The sequence below is a fragment of the Nuphar pumila genome, chromosome 2 (genome assembly GCF_984573655.1).
Source record: "Nuphar pumila chromosome 2, dmNupPumi1.hap1.1, whole genome shotgun sequence".
NCBI lineage: Eukaryota > Viridiplantae > Streptophyta > Magnoliopsida > Nymphaeales > Nymphaeaceae > Nuphar > Nuphar pumila.
In genome coordinates, this window is record NC_143250.1 from 131,167,178 (window position 1) to 131,189,653 (window position 22,476).

General features: G+C 38.2%; 1 protein-coding gene across 3 annotated transcripts in view; it reads left to right on the plus strand.

The window, feature by feature from the left end:
- LOC149847120 (sterol 3-beta-glucosyltransferase UGT80B1-like) overlaps positions 1 to 22,476 on the plus strand; it is a 249,396-nt gene that overhangs the window by 43,706 nt on the left and 183,214 nt on the right. For all 3 annotated transcript variants that reach the window (XR_016430342.1, XM_089996829.1, XM_089996830.1), the window contains exons 5-7: positions 14,894 to 15,005; positions 15,144 to 15,314; positions 17,124 to 17,187. Coding sequence is in view for 2 of the 3 variants with exons in the window: in XM_089996829.1 (XP_089852955.1) it covers positions 14,894 to 15,005; positions 15,144 to 15,314; positions 17,124 to 17,187 (347 nt within the window). In the remaining variant the exon portion in view is untranslated. The remainder of the gene's footprint in view (positions 1 to 14,893; positions 15,006 to 15,143; positions 15,315 to 17,123; positions 17,188 to 22,476) is intronic.

Here is a 22,476-nt window from a genome sequence, read left to right on the forward strand (position 1 = left end):
ACATGGCGTTGGATAGAAATGATTGGAGGAAAAGGATTCATGTGGAAGACCCAAAATGAATTTCTTTTTTGGTTCATATCGCTGACCCCAATTGTTTTGGGATGAAGGCGTAGTTGTTGTTGTTGTATTTTTGCACTTTTTTCTTTTTTTTTTGTTTTTTGTTCACATATGGGGCCCCACCATGGAGTCGATGGGGCTCTCAACGGTCACATTTGTGACCGTTGGGGGCTCTCAACGACTCCATGGGGAGCCCCCTAGGTGGCTCTTCTTTTAAGGCCTTAAGGCCATCCCTCCTCTCCTTCTTTGTGTATATATAGGGGTGAACCCCTCTTGTATTTTTCACTCTTGAGAGCTCTCTCTCTTTTCAATAAGAGACATTTATATTTTTATGTTGTGTTGTCTCTTTGTGGGTTTGGGTGTTACCCTTTTTGTTTGTTCATTGGTGGATATTGTAAGTGCTTATCGCACTCTTTGGTTTTCCGCATATTTCATTACATGGTATCAGAGCCTTGTGTATGCTCTTCTTCTTAATATAGCTAGTTTAGTAATTATATATTGTTGTTTTCTTTTCGTTTATCCTCTTGTGAGTGATTAAATGGAAGGGGAACAAAAGATTGATCTCTCCTTCAAGCTCAATGGCTCCAACTACATGATGTGGGCCGCCGCTACGGAGAACAACCTCAAAGGTAAGAAACTTTGGGGATACGTTATGGGCACCATTCCGGAACCACAACTCCAACTCACCAAGATGGATGGTGATCAAGAAAAAGCTCTTGAAGGAAATGCTCGCATGAAGGCCATTGAAGATCACCAATCTAAAGTGGAAGATTGGGAAAGTAAGCATGCGTAGATTCTTGCTTGGTTCATGAACAATGTGGAGCTCAAAATTTGCGCCAACATTGCTAAGTTTCGGATGGCTAATGAAGCATGGTTCTTTATGAAAGGTATGTTTACTAAAAAAGACCTTGCTCGTCAATTCTTTCTCCAAGAAAAAATCCGGACTATCAAGCAAGGAGAAATGAGTGTAAGGGATTACTTTAGCACTTTTGGACCCTTATGGGATGAGCTATCTTTACTAGAACCAAAGTGGGTTTCTAGTGTGGATGTAGAACTAAGAAGAGAAAAAATGGAAAAAGAACACTTTTTCCAATTTCTACATGGGCTTAGGCCCGAATATGAACAAGTTAGATCTTCTCTTCTTCATAGATCTAAGCCTCTTCCCTTGGAAAATGCCATAGCCGAAATATGTCAAGAAGAAACTCGTCTTGGCATGATTAAAGGAGGAGATGATGTTTTGGCCGTATCTAAACCCGGCAACCATGTGAAAGCATATAAGCCTCCACACTTTGGAAGGCAAAATAATTACAATGGCAACTATAGAAAAGTCATTTGCCATCATTGCCAAGAACCGGGTCATATAAGACCTAATTGCCCTAAGTTGAATGAAGTACCTAAAAATAAAGTTGCTTCCGTTGAAGAAGCTACTCAAAAGAAAGAGGAAGCAATCAAAGGAACGAACTCTTTTTCTCTTGCTCAACTATCGGAGGCACTACAAACTCTACTCAAGATTCCATCAACTTCGGGTGCCGCCGTAGCTTCCTCCTCTCCTCCAGGTATGTCGTCTTGGATCCTTGACTCTGAAGCTTCCTTTCATATGACCCCCCTTGAAAATGAGCTTTCCGATTTATGTAATAACTTTAAAAACTCCTATGTTTCAGTTGCCGATGGTACATCTTTACAAGTTAAAAGTCTTGGAACCTTAAACTTTTCAAAAGACTTCTTTGTGCCAAACGTGAGAGTTGTACCTCAACTTAATTTAAATCTCCTCTCTGTTGCTCAAATATGCGATCATGGATGTAAAATCTCCTTCTCAACTAAGGATTGCTCTATACAGGATCTCCGGTCCGGGAAGGTGATTGGGCAAGGCCATAGAAGGGGAGATCTCTATTACATGAGCAACTTGAAACTCCCCATTAACTCTTTTTGTAACCATGTCCAAGATAAAAATATTGATATTTGGCATCAAAGACTTGGACATCCAAGTTTCTCAAAAATGTACTCCTTTCCATTTGGAAAGAAATTTTGTAATGAGAAACATTTTGTTTGCAAGAGTTGTATTTTTGGCAAAATGAAATCCACTCATTTTCCAAATCGAACTTTTGTGTCCAAAAGACCTTTTGAGTTAGTCCATTCAGATGTTTGGGGTCCTTCCCCGGTCATGTCTAAAGCAGGATACTCCTATTACGTTACTTTCATTGATGACTACACTAGGTATGTGTGGATCTACTTTCTCAATTTAAAATCCAAAGTCTTTGACTTTTTCAAGAAATTTCATATGATAGTCAAAAATCAATTTTCAAGTAATATTTCTACTCTTAGATCCGATTCGGGTGGAGAATATCTATCAAATGAATTTCAAAATTATTTAGAAATAAATGGAATTTGTCATCAAAGATCGTGTCCTAGGACTCCTCAACAAAAATGGTTTAGCCGAAAGAAAGCATAGACACATCATGGAAACCACTAAGACACTCTTTATTTTCAAGGAAATTCCAAAGAATTTTTGGGTCGAAGCCGCCTTAACCTCAACTTACTTGATAAATAGAATGATATCTTCATCCTTACAAAATACATCTCCATATGAAAAACTATTTGAAAGAACACCTGATTTCAATAGATTAAGAATTTTTTGGTGTAAATGTTTTGTCCTTACACATAAAAGAGACAAATTATCTCCTAAAGCTATTGAATGTGTTTTCTTAGGATATGGAGAAAATCAAAAGGGTTTTAGATGTTTTGACTTGAAAAATAACAGACTCTATGTATCCAAAGATGTAACCTTTTTGGAAAATGAAAATGGTTTTATGAAAACTAAAGATATTGACGAAAGTGAATATGCTTTCTTATTTGATCTTCTCTCCCAAAAAGACGAGACTCCTCAAGAAGAGGAAATCTCTAATGAGTCGTTGAATGACCTAGAGGATATTCCTCTTGACAATGTTGAAGATGAAAGTGATAGACCAATCCAAACCTATGTTAGGCGTGGCCAACAAGCTCAAATGAGCGCCTTAGAAAAATACTCTCAAGGGTCCAACATAGAAGAAACCTCTTTAAGGAGATTCAGTCGAATCTCCAATCCTCCTAATAGGTTTGTTTCCTATGAGTCCCTAACTCCAAGGTATAGAGCGTGTCTAATTGCGTTACACTCATTTCATGAACCTTCACATTATAATGAAGCCAAAAACATTCCCCAATGGGTTGAAGCCATGAACTTAGATCTTAGTGCCCTTGAAAAGGCAAAAACTTGGGAAATAACTTCATTATCCACTGTAAAGAAATCGATTGGATGTAGATGGGTCTTCAAAATTAAAACTAAAAGTGATGGTTCATTAGAACGCTATAAAGCCCGATTAGTAGCAAAAGGATATGCTCAAGAATACAGTATAGATTTTAAAGAAACTTTCGCACCCGTAGCTAGGATGACCAGTGTTAGGACTCTTATCGCCGTTGCGTCAGTTAAAAAATGACCTATCTATCAACTAGATGTTAAGAATGCATTCCTAAATGGTGAATTAAATGAAGAGGTTTACATGAATCCTCCACCAGGAGTATCTATTGGTAAAAATAAAATTCTCAAACTGAAAAAGGCATTATATGGTTTGAAGCAAGCCCCAAAGGCTTGGCATGATAGATTTAGTAATGTAATGACACGTTTGAATTTTCGCTCATGCTATATTGACACTGCTTTGTTTGTGAAAAGTGCAGGGTCTTCAGTAGTTATTTTACTACTTTATGTTAATGATATGATCATCACTGGAAGTGATGAGAAAAGAATTAATGATATTAAGAAAGTTTTAAAAATTTTTTTTGACATGTCTGACCTTGGTTTCTTAAGATATTTTTTAGGAATTGAAGTGGCGTACTCTCCTCGAGGGTACATTCTCTCTCAGATGAAACTTGCTGCTGACATTTGTTCCAAGTCTGGTATCTCCGATGATAAGAAGACAAAACCCCCTGAAGTCATCAATGCAAAGTTAAGATTGGAAGATGGAACACCTCTCGAGGATCCTACTCCCTACCGGCAACTTGTTGGGTCTCTAACCTACTTATCCATCACTCGGCCAGACATAGCTCATGCTGTCCACTCTGTCAGTCAGTTTCAACATGCACCTACAACCGTGCACATGACTGCAGTCTTAAGGATCGTCAGATACATCAAAAACACCATAACTAAGGGAGTTTTTCTTTTCTCCTTCTCATCACTTGATTTAATTGCTTATACTGATGCTGATTGGGGAGGAAATCCCAATGACAGAGTCTCAACTACGGGTTTTTGTGTTTTCTTAGGTGACTCTATGATTTCTTGGAGATGCAAGAAGCAGCACAAAGTATCCTTGTCCTCAACGGAAGCGGAATATCGTGCTATGACCACTACAACCATGGAACTTGTATGGCTAAGAAGTCTCCTCAATGATATGGGCATTGTCATCTCTACTCCTCCGAAGATGTGTTGTGACAACAAAAGCCCAATTTATATTGCAAGCAATCACACCTTCCATGAGCGTACTAAGCATATCGAGATGGACTGCCATTACGTACGTGATGAATACCTAAGAGGAACCATAGCACTACCTTACGTCACATTCGAGTACCAGTTGGCGGACTTCTTCACTATAGCCCTTGCTGCTCCTCGTTTTTTGTTTCTCCTTAACAAGCTTTCGGTTATATCCCCGTAAAGCTTGAGGGAGGGTGTTAAAATACATGTAATCTATATATATATGTTTATATATATATATTGTCTAATATACCCAATAGGGGTATTTTAGTCATTTCACAAGTACCCGATAGGGGTACTTGTTATTTTCCTTTTATTTTTGTAATTATTTTTGCACTTTTTTTCTTTTTCTTTTTTTGTTTTTGTTCACATATGGGGCCCCACCATGGAGTCAATGGGGCCCTCAACGGTCACATTTGTGACCGTTGGGGGCTCCCAACGACTCCATGGGGAGCCCCCTAGGTGGCTCTTCTTTTAAGGCCTTAAGGCCATCCCTCCTCTCCTTCTTTGTGTATATATAGGGGTGAACCCTCTTGTATTTTTCACTCTTGAGAGATCTCTCTCTTTTTTAATAAGAGACATTTATATTTTTATGTTGTGTTGTCTCTTTTTGGGTTTGGGTGTTACCCTTTTTGTTTGTTCATTAGTGGATATTGTAAGTGCTTATCGCACTCTTTGGTTTTCCACATATTTCATTACATGTGACCGTTGAGGGCCCCATCGACTCCATGGTGGGGCCCCATATGTGAACAAAAAACAAAAAAATAAAAAGAAAAAAAGTGCAAAAATAATTACAAAAATAAAAGGAAAATAAAAAGTACCCCTATCGGGTACTTGTGAAATGACTAAAATACCCCTATTGGGTATATTAGACAATATATATATATATATATATAAACACACACATATATATATATATATATAGATTACATGTATTTTAACAATATATATATATATATATCTTGTCAAGTACATGCTGATCACTTGAATCAAAACCCTCAAAGATAACAGTTAACAAGGCTGATCGAGCTACACACTATTCGACTGACATGAAATGAGCATAAAGATGTCATGTTTTACAAAATGAAATAATCACCATGTGTTAGCAGGAATTAACTTAACATGTTTATATTCAATATGAATAAACACCAGACTCGGTTAACAGGATTTAATATAAATGAGCTATACTTTTCAGAATGAAACATCCACATTCAGCTAATCAAGAATTCATATCATGCTGTTCTGTTTGTCCAAATGAAATGAACCCATTCAGCTAATCAATAATTAACATAAGGATGCTTGGTTTGTCAAAATGGAACAGAAACATTAGGATGTCAAGAACTAACATAAGGATGCTATTGTTTGTTTGTTTTTTTCAAAATGCATCAGACACATTACTGTCAAACCAGATATACACTAACTAGTGACAACCTTACACAAGCATGGATAACAAAACCTATTCATGAATCTGTGTATCCCGAGATTTATACTCAGTCTGGGAGGCATCCTACAACCTGAGTTGAGAGTTGGTTCAGTGGCTAAATGCATCGCCATTAATTAAAAGTACAACAACAACAACAACAACTACGCCTTCATCCCAAAACAATTGGGGTCAGCGATATGAACCAAAAAAGAAATTCATTTTGGGTCTTCCACATGAATCCTTTTCCTCCAATCATTTCTATCCAATGCCATGTCCTCGGTGAGGTTTAAAGCATTCATATCCTTTCCTATCATCTCCATCCAAGTCTTCCTAGGCCTACCCCGACCTCTTTTAACTAATATATTTTCCCATTTCTCCAACCTTCTAACTGGAGCATCATTAGGCCTTCACCGAATATGTCCAAACCACCGTAAACGATTCTCTCGCATCTTATTTTCAATGGGTGCAACACCTACCTTCTTACGTATCTCCTCGTTCTGAATCTTATCTTTTATTGTATTTCCACACATCCATCTAAGCATCTCTTTTACATTTACAAATCAACATGCAAAATTAATAACATAGGCTTGCACATCAACATGCAACCATAAGCTCGCAAATCAGCATGCGCAGCTCTTCACGGTTTACCACCCGTGGCAGCAAGAGAACAATGCAATAAGGCAATAATATCAACTTCATAAGCTTGCAAAACAGCATGCCAAGCTTTTCACGGGACCACAGCCCGTGGCAACACATAGAACATTGCAATATACAACAACAACTATGCCTTCATCCCAAACAATTGGGGTTGGCGATATGAACCAACAAAGAAAATCATTCTGGGTCTTCCACGTGAATCCTTCTCCTCCAATCATTTCTATTCAATGCCATGTCCTAAGTGAGGTTCAAAGCATTCATATCATTTCCTATCATCTTCATCCAAGTCTTCCTAGGCCTACCCCGACCTCTTTTAACTAATATATTTTCCCATTTCTCCATTCTTCTAACTGGAGCATCATTAGGCCTTCGCCGAATATGTCCAAACCACCGTAAACGATTCTCTCTCATCTTATTTTCAATGGATGCAACGCCTACCTTCTTACGTATCTCCTCGTTCTGAATCTTATCTTTTATTGTATTTTCACACATCCATCTAAGCATACGCATCTCAGCTACACTCATTTTTTGAATATGATGTCTCTTGGCAGCCCAACATTCCGTACCATATAGTAAAGCGGGTCTAATAGTCGTCCTATAAAACTTTCCCTTCAACCGCAATGGCATTCTACGATCGCACAACACTCCAGTTGCACTTTTCCATTTCATCCACCCAACCTTTATCCTATGATTTACATCTCCATCAATTTCTCCATACTTTTGAATGATGGATCCCAAATATTTGAAATAATCATTCACCAGTATTTCTTGCTCACCAAGCTTCACTACACTCCCATCACTACTTCGTTGCTTACTAAACCGACATTCCATATATTCAGTCTTACTCTTACTCAACTTAAAACCTCTAGCTTCCAATGTATGTCTCCATAATTCTAACTTAGCATTAACCCCAGCTCTAGACTCATCAATCAAAACAATATCATCAGCAAACAACATACACCACGGTACATTTTCTTGAATTGATCTCGTAAGCTCATCCATCACTATCGCAAATAGGAAAGGACTTAAAGCAGATCCTTGATGTAACCCAACCGTTATCGGAAAATTGGTTGTCACCCCTCCACAAGTGCGGACATTAGTTACTACTCCTTCATACATATCTTTAATTATACTAATGTACTTGAGAGAAACACCTTTCTTCATCATTGTCCACCAGAGAACGTCCCTAGGTACTCTATCATATGCCTTCTCTAAATCAATAAAAACCATATGCAAATCTTTGTTCCTCTCTCTATATCTTTCAATAAGTTGTCTAAAAAGATGTATAGCTTCCATAGTTGATCTTCCAGGCATAAAACCAAATTGATTCTCCGATATCATGACAACCTTCCTCAACCTAGACTCAATCACCCTCTACCAAAGTTTCATAGTATGACTCATGAGTTTTATACCACGATAGTTTGTGCAATCTTGTATATCACCCTTATTCTTATATAAAGGCACCAAAGTACTCTTCCTCCACTCATTAGGCATCTTATTTGTTCGCCAAATCAAGTTAAAAAGATTTGTCAACCATTCTAAACCTTTCTCTCCCAAGCATTTCCAAGCCTCGATAGGTATACCATCTGGGCCAACTACCCTTCTTGATTTCATTTTCTTCAAAGCCTCTGTAATTTCTTTCTTTTGAATCTTGCGCATGAAGTCACGATTTATCTCATGAAAAGGAATGGAGAAGTCTCCAAGATCTTGAGCATGACTATCATTAAATAGCTTATCAAAATAATCTTTCCATCTCTCCTTAATCTCCTCATCTTTGACTAAAACCCTTTGCGTTTCATCTTTGATACATCTAACCATACCCAAATCCTTCGATTTCCTATCTCTCATCTTTGCAAGCTTATAAATATCCTTCTCGCCTTCTTTGGTATCCAACTTGTCATAAACCTCCTTATATACCTTAGCCCTCGCGTTTCAAACAACTTTTTTAGCTTCCTTCTTTGCTATCATATACTTCTCCAAATTCTCATTATCACGACTCTTACTTAGATTTCTATAACACTCTCTTTTAACCTTAATAGCTAATTTGACATCCTCGTTCCACCATGATGTATCCTTACCTAGTGGTGCACCGCCTTTAGACTCACCCAATACCTCCTTAGCCACTTTTCTTATGCCACCCGCTATCTTATTCCACATTGATTCTGAATCCTCCTCGAGACACCAATCAGTTTCCTTAATTACCTGCTCTACAAACATTCCTTGTTTAGCTCCTTTCAGTGCCCACCACTTAATTCTAAGATCTATCTTATGTCTATCCCTTTTGCGGCATTGTCTAATTCTAAGATCTAAAATTAAGACTTTATGTTGTGTAGCTACACTTTCTCCCGGTATAACCTTACAATCGATGCAACAACCCCTATCTCTCTTTCTAAGTAGGAAAAAATCTATCTGACTCGTATTAACCCCACTTTTAAATGTTACTAGGTGAGACTCCCTCTTCCTAAACCAAGTGTTTGCTAAGATCATATCATAGGACAAACAAAAATCTAAAATCCTTTCTCCACTTTTATTTCTTTCTCCTATACCATAGCCTCCATGGATACTCTCAAATCCATCCCTACTAATGCCTACATGTCCATTAAGGTCACCGCCGATGAAAAGCTTTTCTCCATAAGATATCCCTTGTACTACTCCATCTAAATCTTCCCAAAATTGATGCTTAATGGAATCATCTAAACCTACTTGAGGTGCATAAACACTAATAATATTAATAATATCCGTACCTAATACTAATTTAATAAGTAAAATTCTATCACCCTTCCTACGGACCTCAACTACATTATCTATAAACTGACGACTCATAACAATCCTTACTCCATTCCTATTCCTATTTATTTCTGTATACCAAATCTTATATCCCCAAGGTTCTATCACTTTTGCTTTCTCACCTACCCATTTGGTCTCTTGAAGACATAAAATATCAATCTTTCTCCTACATATAACATCTACTAACTCTACCAACTTACCAGTTAAAGAGCCTATGTTACAAGTGGCTAACCTAATTTTATGGTCTTGGACTAACTTCTTTACCCCCACCCGTCCAACAAAGTGAGGGAACCCTTGCCTATTTGACACCACACCCGGGCGCCGGTGTGACGCGTCGCTTCTGGGCGACGACCTAGCAACCCTTGCCCATTTATCACTGCCTTCGGGCCTAGAGAGTACAGCGCGTCGCTCAGTAGGGAACGCCCCAACGAAATTCTCATATTGGTTCATTTTCATAAGGTATGACAAAGTTTTTATGCTGGCTATCACAGGCCTACCACAACCCTCCTTTATCCGGGCTTGGGACCGGCAGTGTATAACTAAACAGTTATACACAGGCGGAGTTACCATTAATTAAAAGTAAATGAACCAAAAGAGAAAAAGAATGATGAAGAACATATACACAGCACTAACAACAATAATAGGAAAGAAGTGAAATGGTAACACCAAATTGCTTTCTCATGTTAAGCATATGCCTTTTGTGAATCATGAAGGTAAATTAGTATCCTTAATACTTTGTGTAATAGAACGAAGATTACTAAATGACATTGAATCCTCAAGAACATGCATATTATTCCAATAACAAATATACATATAAGGAAAATCATTGAACATTTCATGACAGGATTTTCTTTTACGCAATGACTCAACCCAATACATGTACCAATACTGTAAGAATTTAGTGTATGTAACAAGCAATCACTGGAACAGAATGAACCTTCAAATATGTCACCCAACACCAAGAATTGGATTCCCCTCTTCAAAAATCTGGGTTTATCGGCTCCGAAATAGGAAATCCCCAAATCTGGGGCTATCAAATCCAAGAAATCGGAAACCCCACGGCTGGGCTAACCAAAGCTTCAACCGAAATTTCAAATCGGTTTGATTTGGGATTTTCCAAGTTAGGGTTAAGCAAGAAAACCCCCAAATAAAAAATCATGACTACTGGAAACCCCAACTCACAGACCTGCGTTTTCCGATAGCCAAGAATCTCATCGGAACACTCAAAAAATGAGAAAGATCAGGTTCCCTTCCCTTGACAGACCCAATCACACACCGATGTCAGTCGATACCTACAAAAAGAGGCTCAGAATCCTACCTGTTCCAGCGATTGAAGGAGGAGATGGCTGGCGACGAATGTTGTAGGTGTGGTCGGAGCTTTTCGATGTCAGTGCTCCGGTGCTGTGAAGGGCTTCGAGAGAGCGAGATACAAAGGGAAGGAGAGAGAGTAGAGGAGAGATATGAGAGAGCGAGACCCCCCCTCCATCTCCTCTTTAACGCTGCGACCTCTCCTCCTCTCCAAAAAAGATGGAGAGTCGGTTACGTTTCGTAACCTCTTCCCCCCCCCCATTCTTGATTTCTTTCACAAGAATCGTGCCCTAGGCACGATTCTTATAATCGATGCTTTATTAATAGAGGGCCTGGTCCGAGCCCCGCGATGCCGGATCCACTCTAACGTGGATCCGGGTCGGCCAAGAATGAGGGATCCACATGGATCCGGGTCGTAAGGGAATGGTGGATCCATTTGGGTCCAACCGTGACTCGAACCCAAAATAATTTTATTTATTTCTTTATTATTATTATTATTATTATATATATACTAATTTACATAGGTATGATTCTTATGGATCCGGGAAGCCGATCCTAGGCCCAAAACACATAAATCCTACCTAATTGCATAACAATTCTCATAAAATTTGCGGTTATTACAAATACCCCATTATTTATAGGCAAAAGGAGACCCAAGGAGGGGCTCCACATAGTCATTGGAGCCTCTCCAATGGTCACATTTGTGACCATTGGAGGGTCCAACGCCTATATGGTGGACCCCTCCAACCTAAAAGTACAAAAAGAAAAAAAAAAGAAAAGAAAAAGAAAAGAAAAAGAGAAAAGAAATGCATATTTCAAATATGCGTGAAAGAGGGAAATGATCATTTTACCCCTAGTGGGTATTTACAAAAGGAAAAATATATATATTTAGATATATATGAATAAATAGATACATATACATTACATATGTGTCTCTTTATATATATATATATATATATATATATATATATATATATATATATATATATATATATATATATATATATATATATATATATATATGAGATACATTTTAACACCCCCCTTCAAACTTAGGGTGCAATGACTGAAAGTTTGCCAAGGAGAAAGTTGAATCTAGGTGAACAAAGTGCCTTGGTGAAGAAGTCCGCCAATTGATATTTTTACGTTACATAAGGCAAATCTATAACTCTCTTCAGATATTGTTCTCTTACATAGTGGCAGTCCATCTCAATATGCTTGATGCACTCATGAAATGTGTGATTTTTGGCAATATAGATTGCACTCTTGTTATCACAATACAACTTTGTGGGTTTTTGAACATGAATTCCCATATCTTTCAATAGTTGGCGAATCTAGACAATTTCCATAATAGTAGTTTCCATTACACGATATTCTACTTCAGTAGATGAAAGCGACACCTTTTGTTGCTTCTTGCATCTCTAAGAAATTAATGATTCTCTTAAAAACACAAAAAAATCAGTAGTGGAGTGACGATTATTTGGATCACCTCCCCAATCAGAGTCAGTATAAGCTATTAAATTTAATTCAGAAGAAGATGATAAAAATACTCCCTTATTCAAAGATCCCTTTATATATCTGATGATCCGGAGAATTGCACTCATATGGACTGATGTAAGTGCATGTTGGATTTGGCTTGCTATATGAATAGCATGTGAAATATCAGGTCTAGTGATACTAAGATACATTAGAGATCCAAAAAGTTGCCTGTAAGGAGTGAGATCTTTTAAAAGAATCCCATCATCGATTTTCATCTTTGTACCAACTACCTCAGGAGTTTTACAAATTTTATCATCTGTAATTCTTGACCTGTCAATAATCTCAAATACAAGTTTAATTTGAGACAAAAAATAACCTCTATGAGAGTAACCAACTTCAGTGCCTAAAAAATACGTTAGAAATTCCAAGTCGGACATTTCAAATTTATCTTTTAATATAGATTTTATGCTCTTAATTCCCTTAGTATCATCAGTTGTTATTAACATGCATGTATTAATAAAATTATACATTAAATATATTATATAAATTTCATATAATGCATATTATATATTGGTAAAACACTATAAAATATAGATAATATATATATTTATATATTTTATATAAAATATAAAGTTAACATGACTTGATCGAGTCACGGAGTTGACCTGGTTGAGTCACAAGTCACTCAAAGATGAGCCGAGTGACGAGTCACCGGGTTTTAAAACACTAAGAATTACTATAATTGAAAAGTATAGATTCATCATATGTCATATGAAATGATGTACCTGAGTTTGAAAGCCAAGAAGTCATACATGGAGGAGAAGAGGAAGAGACGGCATCACCGGTCACAGATTGTTCTTTGAGAAAATGTTGCAATGCTTCCACGAGTTAAGAAAGAGACATGTTTGAAATTGACTTGCTTGAAGAGTCTTGATTAACTTGTGAAGTACCAATCGAAGCAACTTTTTTCATCTTTGTTCTTGAATTCTGGATAATATGGTTTAATATGACCCGGTTCCCTACAATTATAACAAAAAATACCTCATCTTTTTCTTCATTCTCTTTTACCCTCATACAGACGATTCTTCTCATAGTTATTATTCTTATAAAAGTGTGGGGGTTTGTATGTATGGGTGTTGGCTCCTGGTTTTGAAACGGCCAACACATTATCCTTAGCTTCTCTTGTTTCATTTTGAGATCTTAATCTAGTCTATTCCATGAAAACTTGAGCTAAAATCTTTTGAATAAGAGGAAGTTCATCTTGTCTACTATGAATAATATTACTTCTCATTTGTTCAAACTCGGGTCTCAATCCTCTCATAAATTGAAAAAAAATGTTTGTTGTTTATTTGATTATTTCTAAGTTGAGCATCATTGGGAGTTTCCCAAACGGGCTCTAACTTAGCTATTTGATCTCATAACTTCTTTAAAGAGCCAAAGTACTCTCTAACACTCTTGTCACCTTGTTTACAATTGTGTATCTTGTCTTGAAGCTCCCATCTAAATGTAATGTCGCATTAAGTATATGTTTGTTTCATAAAGAGTCATGCTTCATTGGCTCTCTCAAATTCCAAAATAGTCTCACATGTATCTTCCTTATGCTTCCCATAAATAGGGAAAGTACCTTGACATGAAAAATTTCCCATTCTTTCAAGGCTTTCTTATAACCTATAAGAGCATTTTCCTTTTCTTCTCCTTTGAGGACTTCCTCCTTAACAGTTCCATCATTTTCTTTAATGGATTTTGTGAGAGTGAATTTGTGGTTCAATTGCGGAACCATCATACTCCCACAATCCTTCACCAATAAGGATTCTTTTAATTGCGGTAGCCTATAAATTGTAGTTCTTTCCATCAAATTTGATTGGGACTACCGTCACCACTTCTTTCTTGACCGTGAAACCAAAGAATATAAAGCAAAAGAGAAGAGAGAGGAAGAAAAATAAATACTTAATTTCAACTCCTTTTGAAGCACCAATGTTTCTACGCATTCGTTTAGATGACCAATCTTCATGAAAGTTGGTAGGCACGCTTCTTGAGGCCAGGCCTAATCTTCAACCACTTCAAATATGCTTGAAAAAGAGTTTAATATCACCAAGGAGTCGATGTCGCTCTGATACCATGTCATGAGCTGAAATATATGCTTTGGTGTACCACGTATGGGCAAGAGAATACTTGATATAACCTCTTATGGGTCAACACATGAAAACACAAGAATGAGCCACTTAAGGACTTAGAACACATAAAAATACTCAATGTTATTGGGGAACAATCCCTTGAAGAAGGAATACAATGTTTGGGGGTTAACCCCATATTTATACGCAAAGAGGAGGCTTAAAGGAGCCGTACCCAACGGCTAGAAATGTAGCTATTGGGTGGAGTCCAATGACTGCTTTGGAGATATTCCCAATAAGCCCTTGAGGCTGGGAATATGTACAACAATAAGAAAAAAAGAAAAACATAAAAACAGAAAAACAGAAAAACAGAAAAAGATAAAAATACATATTGATATTATACATGTAAAAAGACCAAAATGCCCCTAAGATACGTATGTACAGAAATACATACATATATATATATACATATATATATATATATATATATATATATATATATATATATATTTACATTAACAATATGCACATCCTATGATTTTGGAAAAGTTTTGACAATTGATCTTCCTGCAGGAGTTCGGTCATCATGTTAGATTGGCAACTCATGCTAACTTCAGAAACTTTGTTAAATCTGCTGAGATTAATTTTTACCCATTGGGCGGTGACGCACGAATTTTGGCAGGATGTAAGAGGTCTCATATGCACTATTTGTTTATTTATTCTTCATTACCTTTTCTGTGTGCATGATTTTTCCATTGACATGACTGGTTTTATTCCTCATCTGCTTAATAATTGAATTGATACTAGTTCAAAATATTCACAGATATGGCAAAAAACAAGGGTTTTTTGCCATCTGGACCAGCAGATATATCTCTCCAACGGAAGCAAATCAGAGCTATTATTGATTCCCTACTTCCAGCGTGCACAGCGCCTGATATTGATTCTGGTGCTCCTTTTAGAGCTCAAGTGATCATTGCAAATCCTCCTGCTTATGGTGAGCCCTCAGTTTAGCTACCTCCTGGAAATTTGGTAGCCAGCATTTTCAGACTAATCCCTTCATTGCTTTGTGTTTGAAATCCAGCAAGTAAAAATGTTATTAAAGAGTAAAGGGTATAAGAAATGATGGCAGTTCATGGGAATTCTTTAGATGATAAGGGAATTAGAGGATTACATCAATTGACTGGATATGAAATTCCAAGTCCACATCATTGTGCACCTATTTCTTCAGTTCAGTAGAGGAGAGTCTAGGAAAAAATATGCTTACATTCACTGTACCAGTCAAGATTGTTCTGTGTACATAGAATACTATGATCATAATAGAACACATTAATAAGAAACAAAGTCATATGTGCATCTAATTAACCATAGACAGAAAAAGGTTAAGGAAAACATAAAGTGATAGCAATATAGGGCATGTGTACATGTGCACACCATAGTGACAAAAGTTAAAAATGGCAAAAAACTCGGCAGATTTTGAAATTTTTCATAGATCTCGCATTTTTTTTTGAAAAAATCTCAGAAAAAAAATTTAAAAATATAAAAAATAAATTTTATAAGAAAATATAAATAAAACACATTTAAAAATAAATCTCGGGGGTTTTCATGATAAATATCTTTTAAAAATATAAATATCGCGATATTTGTCACGGTTTGAAAATCATGCGAGAAATTGCCGTTTTAAACTTTCAGGCAATTTCTCACGATATATAGGCAATATTTTTATAAATATCATGATATTTGTCACAGAGGTGCACACGACACATTATACACTTCTCAATGTCTAGATGGTGCAAATTAAACAATTAAGAGTTTGGAGAGAAGGGGATGAAAGCTAGAATTAAATGAGTAAGATATCTACAATCTGTGCCAATGATGATATAGCAAAGAATTGGTCTCCACAAGATACAACTATTTGCAATAATCATAATCAACTTAGGCCCAAAGGGTTCAACTTGGATCTTACCTGCTGACACATCTATCTGCAATAATCACTATCAGTCTAGGCCCAAAGGGTTCAGCCTGGTTCTACCTGCTGACGGTCTTACCTTGTTTCCAAGTTAAGCAAATGAAATTTTGTCTCGTTGTCAGTTTTTGTTATGTGAATGACCAAGAAGAGAAGAGAAGGATAATGTGCCATAACAGGTTGCTTTTCAAGGTCTGCATCTGTGTGTGCTTCTGCATGTGCATGTTCTTGTGCCTATCATAACTGAACCATGAGAAATTCTTAAGCTGATGTACTCAATATAAAACTGGGAAACTGGGGTGACCCATTTTTCGTGCAGTGTATGATTGAGATTGTCTTATCATTATTCTGCAAGTTTTGTTAATATCGTCTTCTTGGAGTTGTTTCTTTTGCATAAGTTTTGTTGATATAGCCTCTTTAGCACTTGGGGTGACTAGTCTTTTTCTATGTAATGTGGTCTTGCAGTATAGATGTTCTGTTATAGCATTTTAGTGATTATGTTCGTTTACATTTAGACAAAATTTATGTTCATTGTACTTTTAAATAAACTTATGCAGCCCTAACAAACATTCTGATGTCTCCCATGTATTTCTTATATAAAGGATGTTTTTGCTACTTCCATTTTTTCAAGCTCTTGAAGTCCAGTTATGCATGTATATGTTAAAAATAAGGTTTTCAAAGGGAAAGAATTAAGCTAAAATTCATATGATGCTTGCAGAAGATGATAATGTCTAAGATAGATGTTCTAGTGAAAGGTAGAGTGATCTCAACTATAGGATATTTTAAAAAATAGTATAGACAGCTGTGTGCCTCTATAATCCCGAGTTATGTTTTATGCAGGGCATGTTCATGTAGCTGAAGCTCTTGGAGTACCAATACACATTTTTTTCACAATGCCATGGACGTGAGTTCAAATTGTATTCTTCTGTTTGTCTGCTTGGTCTGTTGCATTTAAAACATATCAATTGCATTTATGATGCCACTGACAGGTCGCAATAATATCCACCTTTGCACTTTAGTTTGGTTGAGCCATTTCTTTTATATTTAATCAAAAGGTGTATTGTAACTTTCGATGTCAATCTTACAGTTATGTGGCCTATATGGCCAAACAGCTATTGCTATATTTGGTGAAATTATTCTGTGGTTCATATAAATTCACGTGATCACGGAGCTTCTTAGACTAAAACTATTATATCAAACAAGTTTACAGAACAAGCTCCTTTGAGGAATAACTTTAACTTTTGTTTTGTATTGTTAAGCTTAAGTATTGTTCATCATTTGTCAGCAAGATTAACTTATTCTTGCATTTTACTGCAAACAATAAGTTTTATTTATGGGTGTTGTGTATTGTTTCCAATTGCATATATACAGTTTCTGCAGAAAAGGTTTCCATTGTAGCCTGGTACTAGTATTTTTTATGCAATGCACTTGTATTTTATCTAATACTGTTAAGGGCCTAAGTTTCATAATTTTTGGACCAGGTGTTTTGGTTCTCTCTATTGGAATTACTTCTGAAAAATCATATTTAGTGTGAACCATAGCCACCTGTATCGTTCAAGGTAATTTATCAGCAAGAGTTTTTGTAACGCCCCAAAATTTCGAACCTTATAAATTCCTTGAAATAGTTGGAAAATACATTTTCTTTACAGAGTTTATTTCTAAATCAGCGGAAACGATTTCTTTTAAAAGAAAAAGACGGGTTTGACAACCTTGGGCACGTTAGCGAGAAAACAAAGATTTACCATGGACGATCTGCAATAATACTTAGGAAACCATTCATTCTATTTGAAGAGAGTATCAAGTTTGTACAAAATTTGGGTTTTCTCAAGGGAAAACCGTATCAAAAACAAAAAAATGTCCAGGAGAAACACTACGAGCAGAAACAGTGGATCCTTAAATCATCTCGCAGTCGCGCCATCGCCTGATGCACCTAATCGTCACCTGTGCCCATGAAATGGGTTAGTTTTGCGAAAAACTAGCAGGAGAGTACAAAGACAGAAAGAACTAAATTAGGCATAGATAATTTATGCAGCAGGTAGTAACGAGCAAACTAAGCAGATAGACTGGAGGAATAAGCTAAGTACAACAAACTGAAAAAAAAAAGGGTGTGCATGCTCAATTTAGTTATTACTTGATAACCGACCATGCCGGTACATACATGGCACGTGAGTCGAAACAGTCGAGTCCAAGCCGAGTGTTCATTATGTTAAGTATTTTAATATACCTCGGTTGTCTGACTGAATCCTATTCCTATGGAGACGACCGATGGTCGAGAGAGTAAGTCCCCAAGGCCTGATAGGGATGCATCCAACTTCTGCAGAAGTGTTAGGCTAACTTATGTAGCCCCTATCCCTCCCCCTAACCTCCGATGACTGGGGAAAAATGGGTCTTTTGCCCTTTTTGAAAGCCATAAATGGACTGTCTATCGGAGTTGGTACCCTTCGTCCTCTCTCTTGACGAAGCAAGGTTGAATTGAGCGCGACGGGGTTTCTTAGCCGTTGCCTCATTCTTCATGCTCTGGTCCATTAGACCGAAACGAGCATCTTGCCTATGAAGGCGATCCCACTCTTATATGTGTTTCCAACAGCCTGCACTAAGCATTAATCGAAGTCATAAGACTCTCTCATCCAATCGTCGTAGTACTAACATGTCTCGCATGTTTAAGAAGTACACTTACGAGAAAAGGGATACAGGTCCTTAATAGGAGCCTCGGGAGTGTGTTTCGCAAAGATATAATGTTTTTAAAAAAAACTATTTTAACATATCAAATCTTTCGAAACCACACACAATCTTGCCAACATAAGGCATGTGATTTTCTCGAATCTGACATCCGATGACGCAGTGTCTGGGTGCTTTGTAAGTCACGACACTGGTTTTGGTAAATGGGTTTCACAAAGAAACCTATCACCCAACAACTTGGTCTTGCCCCAGATCAAGGGTTTTCCCAAAACATATCGGGTGGAAAGAGGAATAGGTATTCCTCTCGAATACACTGAGTCTATGGCAAGGAAAAAAAACAAAAGATAATAATGCGAAAAGGAAGTGCCTGGGCGCGAAGCGCGACGACAAACAAGAACTGCGAAAGCAAGGGGCAAGGATCGCGAAACCGCATCCTTGAATTAAAAGACAGTAAGTAGTAACTTATGAAAGCAAAGGCCTGGGCGCAAAGCGCGACGGCAACAGAAACAGAAAGTGCGTAAGAAAAGGACAAGGACCGCGAAACCGCGTCCTTGAATTAAAAGACAATAAGCAGTAAATACGAAAGTAAAAGCCTGGGCGCAAAGCGCGACGGCAAACTGAAATGCGAAAGCAAAGGACAAGGATCACGAAACCGCGTCCTTGATTTAAAAGTGTACTTATATACATATAAGTATATAAATATATCATTAAGTCCTTTCGATTATCAATTATTTAAGCTTGATTTAATTATTTAAGTCCTTGTGCATCTTCTCCTACCTTGGGGTATTGCGAGGATGGAGTCTTCTACGAACGTAAGTGATCGTCGGTTTAGTTCGCGGGGCGCGAACGGGCTCCGTTGCGTAACACTGCAAAAGTATGTAGTTTAGCATGCATAAAATAAATATAGATAGGGAGAAAACTCAGTTTCTCCGCAATCCAAAGCAGGGGTCATTGGCCCCTACCGTTGCGAAAGAGAACGGGGTAGGGTCCAATGACCCATGTCGTTTAAAGGGGATGGGTATAGGGGCCATCGGCCCCTGCTGGATTTCTAAAGGAGGGCAAGGGCCTTCGAGGCCCTTGCTGGGTGTTAAAAGAAGGTGGGGCAGGAGCCGAAGGCTCCTGCCAGCCTTTCTTTAAAAGAAAGGGGCCGATGGCCCCTACCAATGAAATGAATAGGATGGGGGAGAGTGCAGGGGCCAAAGGCCCCTGCCGAGCCCTTGCTCGCCAGAAAAAGAGACAAGGGCCTCTGGCCCTTGTCGGTTAAAAGAGGGGCAGGGGCCAAAACGGCCCCTGCTGGGTTTTTTTCCCAAAAGAAGGGAGGCAGGAGCCAAAGTGGCTCCTGCTTCTCTTTTAAGGAGAAGAGTAGGGGCCATCGGCCCCTACCAAAAGAGAAAAGCAGGGGCCTGTCGGCCCCTGCCAGAAGAGAAGGGAGAGAGCGTAGGGGCCAAAGGCCCCCTGCGGCTATCTAAGAGGCGGCAGGGGCCAATGGCCCCTGTCGTTCGTGGAGAAAAAAGGGGGGGGGGGGGGGCAGGGGCCATTGGCCCCTGCGGGACTGAAAAGAAAGGGGGCAGGGGCCGATAGCCCCTGCCGGAAGGTGAACAAAAGGAAGGGGGGGGGGGGGGGGGTAGTCGCAGGGGCCTTTGGCCCCTGCCTGCCGTAACAGGAGAGGAGACAGTGAGGGAGGGGGCTCACCTGCGGCTGCCGGAGAGAAGGGAGGACGCCGGGGAGGTGGTTGTCGAGAAGGGAGCTCGCCGGAGAGGGTGGCGCCGTGAAAGGGGGGGGGGGGGGTGGCCTGCGTCGGCAGAGGGAGAGGGAGATGGAGTCGGGGGAAGAGAGAGCAGAGGGGAGAGAGATGAGAGAGAGAGTCGGGGGAGGCTCGTAGGCCCTCCCCTCTCCCCTCTCGTCTTTTAATAGGGAGGGGGCGCACACAGGGCCCGCCCCCTGTGTCGCCGGAGAGGCCCCCTGCCGTGGGCTGCCAGACCCCTCGAAAAGGGTTTTCGAGGGGCTGGCACAGGTTGGATCCGGGTCGGGTCTGGACCCGACCCGGGTCCGATCTTTAATATATATATTTTTTTTACTGGTTTTGCAGTTTTTCTCAGAGATATTTTCGAAAAGCAAATTTTCTATGGAAAATATTGGGAATATCTTAGAAACTATAAATTATAAAAAAGATAAGAAAAATAGGTTTTATAGTATTTTATTGCAAAAATATAAAGAAACAATTAGAAAAGGTTTTAAAATATAAAATAAACAAAAAAAGATACTGGGAAAATGTTTTTTTCAAAATATTGGGAAAATATTGCTATAATATGATGATATTTTAAGTTCTAGCAATATTTTGAAAATCTCAGGAAAATATCGGTTGACCTTGAAAAGTCGATAATATCACGATATTTTCAAAATATTGCTAATATCAGTGAGTATGGTGTGGACCAATCAGTTAACTCTAAAGTTCTAAACTACATTACCAGGAAAAATAGCTATTATTGTTGCTTGTTGAGATAAAGAAGTAAAGTGGTCTTGTAAATAATGAATGAAAGAACTTTGATACTGTAACGAAATGAGAGTCTTTAAAACATGAATGTCCACCAATACAAACTCCAAATGGACATGCACAAAAGTGGGCCACAAAGGGCACACTCACAAAACCCACAATGGGCACACATAAAGAAGACTCAAATAAAAAAAACAATATTTTATTGGATGTTTAAATATGCTTGAAAGCTTTACATAAAATGAGGGATTCATCCCCTTTATATACACACAAGAAAGAGGGGAAAATGGGCTTAAAGGAGAGCCCATTGTAGCCGATGGAGCTAGTCCAATGGCTAGTCAACCTTGGTTGACCAAGACCAAAAAAAGAAAAAGAAAAAGAAGAAAATATACAAGGGATTAAAATATGTTTTGTGCACAATGAAGGACCGGACAAAGGATTACCCCACAATCTTCCTCCCCAAACTTGAAGACTGGTGAAAAGGCCACGATGACATCGACTTGTCATCCATGGCACGTGCCTGTGATGACGAGGATGTAGCTGCTGCCTGTGAAAATGTCTTTAAAGAAACAATATGCATTCAAGCACTAATCCCTCACAAGAGATATACACGAAGGCACCCAAAGAAAACTTGAATAATTATGCACAAAGGCATAAAAATAGCACACACATGCACAAAGGCATAAAAAATAAATCTCTTTATTGCAATGCAAAGGAGCTTTAGCTCCCACACTTGAAAAACTAATACATTGTATAAGGGGAGAACCCCTATATATAAGAACCAAAGAGGGGCTCTTGGAGGGGCTCCAATCTAGTCGTTGGAGCCCCTCCAACGGTCACTATTGTGACTGTTGGAGGGACCCAACGACTAGATTGGGCCCCCCAATGAAAGTATAAAAGAAAAAAGAAAGAAAAAAATAAAGAAAAAGAAAAGTAAAAAAATACACGCATATTCCTATTGGAATATGCATAAAATTTGAAAAGACCAAATTACCCTTTATGGGTTTAGAAAATGATATA